At 31.5% G+C, this 10829-nt stretch overlaps 1 protein-coding gene across 2 annotated transcripts; it reads left to right on the top strand.

The window, feature by feature from the left end:
• The first annotated feature begins 8129 nt into the window (after window positions 1-8129).
• On the top strand, window positions 8130-10130 carry LOC140693318 (heat shock transcription factor, Y-linked-like). Of its 2 annotated transcripts, none has more exons than XM_072957256.1 (2): window positions 8130-8859; window positions 9326-9968. In XM_072957256.1, the coding sequence occupies exons 1-2, from the start codon at window positions 8347-8349 to the stop codon at window positions 9689-9691; spliced, it is 879 nt and encodes a 292-aa protein (XP_072813357.1). In that variant the 5' UTR covers window positions 8130-8346; the 3' UTR covers window positions 9692-9968. The 2 variants fall into 2 exon arrangements, 1 of the variants encoding a protein (XP_072813357.1); XR_012069038.1 differs by having other exon boundaries at window positions 8597-8859; window positions 9805-10130.
• The last annotated feature ends 699 nt before the right edge of the window (window positions 10131-10829 follow it).

Raw genomic sequence — 10829 nt, 5'->3', positions numbered from 1 at the left:
TCCTGCGCTTACTGCAGGAGCATGGGAACATAAATAGCTTAAGATTATTAACATTGTTATAACCTAGATTATATGTGAGGAATTGTGCATGTCCTATATAAACCCTTCTTCTAAGAATCAAAAAACAGAGAACTGCTTCGCTTCTATCCACACAGTGTTTGTGTGTAAATTATATCGTGCCACTGACAGGGGAAATTTAATTTGTTGGGAGTATTTTAAAAGGATGTTGTATTATATACAATGCTCTTTCCGCACTTATTGAGATGATTGTGTGAGTTTTATTTCTCATTCCATTAGTGTGGCATGTCACCTTTATTGATTTGAATATTTTGAAGTATACTTAAACCCAGGGATATATACCTTTACTCATGTATGTTTATGATACATTAAATGTTTTGTTGAATTCATTTTGCTTGTGTTTTGTTGAGAATTTTGGCACATATGTTCATCAGGGATAATATTCTATTTTTTGCGTATAATGTCCTTTCTAGCTTTGTTAAGCAAATAAAGCTCACATCATAAAATATGTTTGGAATCTTTCACCCCCTTCAAACTCTTGGAAGATTTGGGGAAGAATTGGTGAAAAATTGTCTTCAATTGTATGACAGAATTCACCAGTAAAGGCGTTTTGTAAATTTTTTCTGGTTTTGGAAGTTTGGATTATTGACTTACTCAAACACACTTTTGCTCTATTATATTTCTAATTACTTCTTGATTCAGTATTGAAAAACATATGTTTCTGGGAATTTGTCTTTAGTTCTAGGTCATTCAAATCGTTGGCTAGTGGTAATTTCTTATGATGTTTTGCATCTCTACAACATCAGTGGTAATATCTTATCTTTTATTTCTAATTTTATTTGAGTCTATATTTTCTTAGCCAACCTAAACATATGCCTAGTTTATGTTTAAAAGAAACAGACTTAGGTATATTTTTTTCTACCTTTCCAATTGCATGTCTTGTTATTTGCCATACTCTCATTCATTCAATTTTCTTCTTTATTCTTTCTGTTTTCTCCTAGATCCATGAGGTGTAAATTTAAGTAGTGTGAATCTTTTTATTTCATTTATTATTAAATATTTTTTTAGTTATTATTTATATATTTATTTGCGTGTTTATTCATTTATTTATCATTGAAGTACTGCCATTTACAATGTGTCAATCTGTGGTGTATAGCACAGTGTCCCAATACATGCATATATTTATGTGCCTATTAAACATTACTTCACAATATTTGACTTACTGCCCTGTGTTATACAAGAGAAATTTTGAAAAAATTTACTTTTATATATAGTGGAAAAAATTTATGAATCTACAGCTCCCAAATATATCCTCTCACATCCCCTTTCCGCTGTAATCTTAAAATTGTTTAGTAAATCTGTGAGTGAGTTTCAGTTTTGTAGATGAAATCATAGTCTCCTCATCCAAATTTATTTTTAAGGTTCCGCATATATCATGTCATGGATTATTTTTCTTTCTTTTTCTGGCTTACTTCAATTAGAATGACACTTTTTGTGGACATCCATTTTGCTGCAAATGTCATTGTTTTATCATTTTTTAATGCAGAATATTATTCCATTGTGTAAATACGGGATAACTTCTGAATACTGTTATGTGTTGTTGGACAATTAGGTTGCTTCCATGTCGTGGCTCTTGTATATAGCACTGCAAAGAACATTGGGGTATAGATGTCTTTTTGAATTAGGGTTCCCTTTGATTTATATCCAGAAGTGGGATTGCTGGATCGTAAGTTAAGTCTATTTTTATTCTTTTGAGGAAACCCCACCCTGGTTTCCACAATGACTGCACCAAACTACATTTTTTCCAACAGTGTAAGAGGGTCATCTTTCTCCACAGATACCCCAGGATTTAATGTTTGTGGAATTTTGAATGATGACCATTGTGACTGTTGTGAGGTGATACTTATTATAGTTTTAATTTACCCTTCTCTGATAATGGTAGTGAGCAATTTTTTTTTATATATCTATGTGGCATTTGTATGTCTCTATTGGAGAATTGCTTGTTTAGGGCTTCTGCCCATTTTCAAATTGGGTTTCTTGTCTTTTTTAAGTATTATTAATAGTTTGTATGAAATCTTTGTAATTTGGAAATTAAGCCTTTGTCAGTTGCACATTTCTACATATTTTCTTTAATCCTGCAGGTTGTCATTTTGCTTTGTTTATGGTTCCCTTTTCTGTGCAAAAGCTTATAAGTTTAATTAGGTCCCATTTATTAATTTTGCTCTTACATCCCTTCCCTGGGTAGGCTATTCTAGGAGATCATTGCTGAGATTTATCTCAGAGTGTTTTGCCAATATTTTCTTCTAGGTGATTTACTGTGTTTTTCCTTACATTTAAGTCTTCAAGCCATTTTGAGTTTATTCTTGTGTATGGAGTGAAGGAGTGTTCTAACTCCATTGCTCTGCATGTTGCTATCCAGATTCCCAACATCATTTGGTGAAGAGATGGTCTTTTCTCTGTCATATTCCTGGATACTTTGTCAAAAATTAATAGAACGTAGGCCTGTAGATTTATTCCTAGGCCCTCTATTCTGTTCTTTTGGTCCATAAGCCTCTTTCTGTATGAATATCTTGTCATTTTGTTCATTGTAGCTCTGCAATAGTGTATGGAGAACTGGTGGTTTATTCCTCCAACCTCTTTGTTTTTCATTAATATTGCTTTGGAAATTATGGATCTTTTATGACTCTATGTAAATCTTAGAATCATTTGTTTCAGTCCCAAAAAGAGAAGTTTGGCATAATTTGATAGGAAATCACATTAAGTCTGTGGATTGCCTTGGACAATATGACCATTTTAACCATTTTGTTTCTTCCATTACGAGACCATTGGGTATGATTTCAATTCTTCAAATCTTTTTTGATTTCCTCAATCAATATTTTCTAGTTCTCCATGTATATTTCATTCACCACCTTTTTGTACATTACTCTGGGTACCTTGCCCAGTTCCTTTTTTAGCCTTAGTAATTTTTTGTGAAGCTTTTACAGTTTTCAATATATAGTGTCATGTCTGCATATCATGACAATTTTACATCTTCTTTTCCAGTCTGAATCCTTTTATTTCTTTTCCTTGCCTGATCATTGTGGCTAGGAATTCCAAGACTGTATTGAATTGAAATTGTGAGAATGGGCAACCTTGTCTTGTCTCAGGTTTTTGTTGGAAGTGTTTCAGTTTTTCACCATTGAGTATTTTGCTGGCTATTTGTTTGTCATAAATAGCTTTCATTATGTTGAGATATGGTCCCTCTAGCACACTGTTACAAGAACTTTTACTGCAAATAGGTGTTAATTTTTCTCAAATGTTATTTCTGCATCTACTGAGATGATCATGTGGTTTTTTGTCCTCTCGGTTATTGATATGGTGTATTAAAATTGATTGATTTATTTGCATAAATTAAACCATCCTAGTTTTCCTGGGATGAAGTAACATTACCATGGTGTATAATCTTTTTTACATGCTGTTGGATTCTGTTTGTTAATACTTTCTTAAGGACATTTACATCAATGTTTATCAATGTTATTGGCCTATAGTTTTCTCTTGGGGTGGTGTCTTTGTCCTGTTTTATATCAGGTTGATGTTGGCCTGATGGTGTGAGTTTGGGTGTACTCTCTCCATATCAATTTTTGGAATAGTTTGAGGAGGACTGGTATGTATTTTTCTCTGTATGTTTGGTCAAATTCCCAGTGAATCTAGTTTGGTTTGAATTTTGCTTGCAGAGATTTTTTATTTTATGGATAATTCTATTCAATTTCTGGTGATCTGACAGTTCAAATGGTTAATTTCTTCTTGATGCAATATTGGTGGGCTGAATGTTTTCAAAAACTTCTCCATTTATTCCTGGTTATCCATTTTGTTTCCATACTGTTGCTCATGTTGTTCACTTATGATATTATGCAAATTTGTTGTACTCTTTGTAGTTTCTGCATTTTCATTTCTTATGTTATTTGTGTTCTCTCTCTTTTCTTGTTGGTGAGCCTGTCCAGAATTTCGTGAATTATGCTTACTATTTCAAAAAAGACTTTAATTGATTTTTTCTATTTTTTAATGTGTATTTCAATTCTTTCTTCATTGTTCTTTCTTATTTCTCTCTGCTGAGTTTTGGTTTTGTTTGCTCTTCTTTTCATGATTAGTAAACATAGAACATTTGGTTATTTATTTGAAATTGCTCTTTTAATTTGAGGACGGTTGTCACTATAAACTAACCTCTTAAGCCTGCTTTAAATGTATTCCATTCACTTTGTGTAGTATTTTGACATATTTCTCAAGATATTTTTTAATTTCTTCTTTTACTTCTTCACCTCCCCTACTTGTTATAGTAACATGGTGTTTAATTTACATGCTGTCATTTTTTCACACTGTTTTTCTGTGAAGGATTTCTAGTTTCATGGTATTATACTCAGAAAAGATGCTTCAAATTTGTTTTATTTTCTTAAATTCGTTGAGGATTCTTCTGTGCATGAGTACATAATCTTTTCTAGAAAATATTCCATGTGAACTTGAAAAGAATGTATATTCTGTTTTGGGGAGGAGTACTGTGTTGAAAATATGAACCAACTCCAATTATTTTATCGTATCTGTTTGTATCTTTTTTCCCTTATTTAATTTCTGTCTGAAAGACCAGTCTAGTGATGGTAATGGGGAGATATAGTCTCCGAATGGGATTGTGTTCCCATCCATTTCTCCCTTTTCATCTATTAGTATTTGCTAAATGTATTTAGGTGCTCCTATATTGAGTGCATATATCTTAATGAGTTTAATACCCTCATTTTTTATTTCTCCTTTAATCATTATTTCATGTCCTTGTTTATCTTTCTCTATGACATTTTTTGTAAAGTCTATTTTGTGTGAAGTCTGTACTGCTAGTCCTGCTTTCTTGTCATGTCCATTTGCATTCAATATACTTTTCCATCTTCTGACTTTCAATTAATTTTTGTTCCTCTTACAAAAGTGGGACTCTTGTATGCTTCATAATGTAGAGTCTCGTTATATTATCCCATCTGACAATATATATCTTTTGATTCAAGCACTGAGTCCATTAACATTTGTGATAATTATTGATAGACTGGTGTTCATTTCCATTTTGTACTTCATTTTCCAGTTGATTTGGTATTTCCTTTTTGTTCATTTCATTTTCTTTTTGTGGCTTGATAAGTTTTCTTCTATTATCTTGGTTTCTTTTTGGCTTTGTGACTTCATTGTAAGTTTTGACTTATGGCCATCCTGTTTTGTATGTATATTGACCCTTTATTTATCTTTTTATTTTAACTGATAGGAATACAAATTCTAACCCCTTCTATAGAGAACAGAAACAATAAGGAAATACTCTTTATTGTCCTGTTTCACTCTCTGATCCTTAAAATTTTTGATGTCCTGTTCTGCAACATCATATTTATTCTATTGTAAGACATTGTAGCTATTGCCTTTCTAATTATGCCTTTCTCCTTTCTATAGAAGCCTGCTTCATTTTTTTTTTTAGAGTCGATCTTTCAATATTTCTTTTTCTGTTGCTAAATTCTTTTAGTACTTGCTTTAGTGGAAGTTATTTATCTCTCCTTCTATTCTAAAGGATAGCCTTGCTTGATAAATTATCTTAGGTTACAGCTTTCTTTCATTCAGGACTTTAAATATGTCTTACCACTGTCTTCTGCCTGTTGTATTTGTGTAGTAAACGTGCTTACAAATATAATATATATAATTACATATATATGAATAGAATACATAGAAATGAAGTTAACAAATAAGGAGAAAACCTATACGTTAAAAAATAGAAAACATTGGTGAAGGAAATTAAAACTGACCCAAAGAAATGAAAATTCCTCTTATGTTAATGATGTGATACAATGTGGTTGAAACAAACATACTACCCAATGCAATCTACATTTTGCATCATTCATGTCAAAGTACCCATGAGATTTTTCCAGTTAATAGAACAGTTAATTTCAAAATTTATATGTAACCACATAGACCATTAGTTGCCAATATAACCTTGAAAAAGAGTATTAAATCTAATAGTGTATAGTTCTCTGAATTAAACAGTCCAACAAAGCTTTAGTAATTTAAACAACATGAAACTGGCTCAAAAACAGACACCAATCAATAGAAGAGGATAGAGCAACCAGATATAATCCCTCACACCTATGATCAATTAACCCATGAAAAAGGAAGCAAGAGTATAAAATGAAGAATAGACATTCTCCTGAATAAGTAGTGCAGGGGAGATTGATCATGTAAAAGATAGATTAGAATAGATCCTCACATTGTATACAATCCATAAGCAGAGAATATCTTTCTATTTATTAGTTTATTTTATTTCTTGCACCTGTAATTTATAGATCTATATTTAGATCTTTTATTTCACTTATCAAATGTATTCCTAGTTTATTCTTTTTGGTATAAATATACACACAATTGTTTTCCTAATTTCTCTTGCTGATAGTTTGTTGTTACTATATAAAAATGCAATGGATATTTGTATATTGATTTTGTATTCTGCAAGTTTACTAAGTTTGTTCATTATTTCTAACAGTCACTGGAGGAGTCTATGGAGTTTTCTATCTATGCTTAATTATGTCATCTCTAAAAATTTTACTGCTTTTTTACAAGTTGGATGCCTTTTATATTTTTTCTTGACTAGTTGTTCTGGCTAGGTCTTCAAATAGTGTAATTTAGTACTTGTGAGAATGAACTACCTTTTCTTATTACTGGACCAGAGGAAACCTTCCTGTATGTTAAAATTGAACTTGATGATTGTCATGGGTTTTTCATATATGGTTTTTATTATGTTTAATTAAATTGTATTAAAAGTGAATTTGTTAAGAATATTTTTATAAAAAAGTAAAGATCAGATTTGTGAAAAATTTTCCTACATTTTTTGAGATTGATGTTTTTGAATTCTCTGCTTTTTCAGGGATTGTATCACATATATTGATTTGAATTTGATAAGTAATATTTATGAATCAGGACTAAATCCCTCTTAACTATAGTTTATAATACTTATAATATGTAATGAATTCAGGTTGCTAATATTTATTTAGAATGGAATGTTCACATACTGAAAGAAAAATTTACATTACAGATTGAGTTTACATTTATTTATTGAAAAATTTTACCCCTCATTTTTAATTTGGCTTATGTTTAAAGGAATTTATTTCTAAATAAAGAATATAACTTTTGATAGAACTGGATTTTCTACAGTTTACTGATACAGAACATAGCTATTATATACATTTAGTGAACAAAACACTTGCCTTGAAATGCCATATTTTACTAACAATGTCAAATGTTTCAGGACTGAGATACATATTCCTTCCAAAAATGCATTACCTGGTCTTTTCCACCCCAAATCACATATAGTGTTATTTATTTGTTTTTTGATTGTTTGTTTACCCCTTAATGGAGGCACTGCTGATTGAACCCAGGATCTTGTGCATAAGTGTACTTATAAACATCATTTTAGAACACTTAACAGAAGCCACAATTGAATGGATTATAAAGATGGAAAGAAAATTTATTGTTTCTAGGGACTGAAAAACCTCTGATTGAATGAATGGCAAAAATAAACATTCGTAAATATACAATAAGTTTCTCTCTTTTGTAATTTTAGAGTAGAATATTAAATTACATTTGTTTTACTTATAGAAATGAATTACAATTTAAATCAAAAATTCCGCCTTTTGGGATTTCTTAAATTTGATGCATTATTTTTATCTAATTTTATTTCATAATTATTTACCATTTATTTATATACAAAACAAATAAACTGACATTTAATCTGCTCATGTTTTGAATATTGAACTACTTATTATATAGTACACAGATAAATACCTACTTCCATTTCCTAATCAAATTATGTTTCAATTTAATTACAAATGATATTGAAATAGATATATATTTTCTGTACAAGTTTTACACGAATTTCACTTTAAATTCCAAAACTTTAAAGTTATTTTATATAATTTGTGCTATATTTATACTCTGTTCACAAATCTGGCATAAATTTCAATACAAAAGTATGGAGATTGATTTTATTTCATACACCCCAAAACTAAATTATTTATAAAAATGTGTTGGGATAATATTTGCAGATCACACTGTAAAAAAATCATCCTATATGTTTCATTTTAACTGGATGAATGACAAGTAAACACTGGCTGAATGTTACACTTGAGTTGCTGGGATACCAGTCGTTTTGTGATGTCACAGCTTCTCAAGTTGAGAACCATTGTGAAGGCCTAGCAGTTTATCTGTTCAGGCCTGCCAAAGCAGCATTTGAAGCTGCAGTGCTCAAAATCATGCAGATTAGAAATGTAGCTGTAGAAAAAGTTATTTGAGATGGCACATATTTCTTCAGAAATTCAAGATATGTCTCATAAAGATGGACCAACTGGCTCAGGAAACTCCGGTAGATCTCTATTGTGTGATCAAACATTCTCTGGGGACTTGGACTTGAGTTCTATGATTGAAGAAAATGCTTTTCAGAATTTGTCTGAAGAATCCTTGATAAAAAGACCATGTTACACACATTGTGTCTCTGAACCAGATGAAGATAATGATTTTGGTTCTCTGACATTTCCAAGAAAGCTCTGGAAAATGTCTGGGAGTGACCAATTTAAATCCATCTGGTGGGGTGATAATGGATCTTCCATAGTGATTGATGAAGTTGTCTTGAAGAAGGAAGTTTTGGAAAAAAAGGCCCCTTTCAGAATATTTGAAACTGGAAGTATGAAAAGTTTACTTAGACCCATTAACTTTTATGGGTTTAGGAAAGTGCGGCAGAAATTTCAAAGATCTGCTTGTCTAGTTGACTTTCTAGCAGAAGAAAAAGAAGCCTCTGTTTCAAGCAAGGTATACACAAATTTTAGTTACGAATTGGTAACTTATGTATAAAATTTTATTTTGTACATCAATCTATGGTAATATAAATGTAAAGCTAGATTTTGAAAATTGTATAAAACTATTAAGGCTAAAATACTTTACTCTAAAAAATGAGGACAGTGCCTTAATTATTCAAGATTATGAGAAACTTTGCTTACAACTATGAATCTTTCCAGAAATTCATATAAAGGTATTAAAGCTGCTTTTCAAAAGTGGCATTCACCATTACTGTAAATGCTAACATTTAAATTTGATGACTATAATAATTAAATGTGTATTTTCCAAATAAGGAACTTCAAAATATTGTTAGCAATGTTCATATTTTGATGATATTATCCTTGTATAGTAAACGTGGAATCAGGTTTTATACGTTAGGCTTATTGTAGTCTTGTATTTTGGTATAAATATTACTAAAATGTTTCTCCTTTGTTTATAGTTGCACTTTTATCATAATCCAAATTTTAAACGAGGCTGTCCCCAGGTTTTAGTGAGAATAAAAAGAAGAGTTGGGATTAAAAATTCCTCTCTGGTATCTTCATTGCCTGAAGACTTCAAAGAGCAGCACTTTAAAGCAGGGTATAATGTGGATAATAATAATTCTGAATTTGTGGCTGACACTATTGAAGAAAGTGCATTTTTACCTTCTGCAAATTTAAACATGCCTCTAATGAGAAAGCCCTCTACTGGCCACATAATTGGTGATACAACTACCCCGATCAGAGGTGATTTTTCTCCTCCATCATCAATGTCAGACCAACAGAACAAATTGCAGTGGATCAACGAGCTATTTTCAATCAGTTGACCACTGTCCATGGGCACTCTCAAAGCAGTTACAATGAAATAAATGGCCGTGTTGTGAACTCCATTTGAAGTAGAATTTCTACTTCTCAGTAGAGTATCTTATCTCCCAAACAGAGCAATTATTTTGGACTGATGTTGGAGCCTTCTACTTTTCCAAATACATATCAGAACATATCTGCAAATGAAGGTCATTTTCCTAAACTTCAACCAGGGTGCAACCCACGCTTTCCAGTGCCAGTGATAGCTGATACATCAGCTACTTCCCTTTCAAGGCCAACTCATCAGCCATCTTCAGTTTATGAACGTCATCCTAATAACAACTGATCTACCAGAGAACTACCAGATTATGCAGGGAACAAAGATTATAACTGATGTTGGCAAATGTCGACAACTATCTGCTATTTTCTTATTTGAACATTAAACATAGATGTGTACCTGTATTTTCCTTAGTATTTTTTAAAAGAATTAAGAATTAAATGGGAGACTAACTTGCCATTCAAAGAAAAAAAGAGATATTTGTTTGATATGATCTTAGATGGAACAGTATGGGAGTAAATTTAAATATTTTCATGTAAGGAAAAAGAAAAAATGGAAGAATTTGGAAAAATAATAAAACATGGAGAGAGGGAAAAGTACCAAGTGGTTTCTGGTTCATCCTGGAAAGTATTAAATGTGTTAAGTTAGGATAGTTTGGAACAGGAGATACATTCAGGAACCGGCCCAGGGATCATGGTCTCTATTATGTCATCCCTGGAATCAAAAAGGTCACATGATGTATTCTCAGATGGCACATTCAGCATGTGGTAGAATTTAAGAAGTAATTTATCTATGGTCTTCTTTGTGCTGTTCTCAAAGCATTCCAATTGGTGCTTTCATTTCCTGCCCTCAAGAGTCTACACTATATTTTCTAGTTATTAATTTATGTTGCTTTTATGTTCCAGCCAAAGAAGGTTACATCCTCAGGGTGAAACTTAATGCCTTTCCAAATCTAATCACACAAAATTAACTCAACTTAGCTTAGTCATTACTTTATAAATCTGGCATCTGACTACCTTGACATATCTTTATGTTTCAGTGTATCTGGATATATATCCAGGCAAATGCTTCTCAACCATGTTAGCTCAAACCTCAACAGTTTT

The sequence above is a fragment of the Vicugna pacos genome, unplaced genomic scaffold (genome assembly GCF_048564905.1).
Source record: "Vicugna pacos unplaced genomic scaffold, VicPac4 scaffold_19, whole genome shotgun sequence".
Classification (NCBI taxonomy): domain Eukaryota; kingdom Metazoa; phylum Chordata; class Mammalia; order Artiodactyla; family Camelidae; genus Vicugna; species Vicugna pacos.
This window is presented reverse-complemented; position numbering and strand designations above follow the sequence as displayed.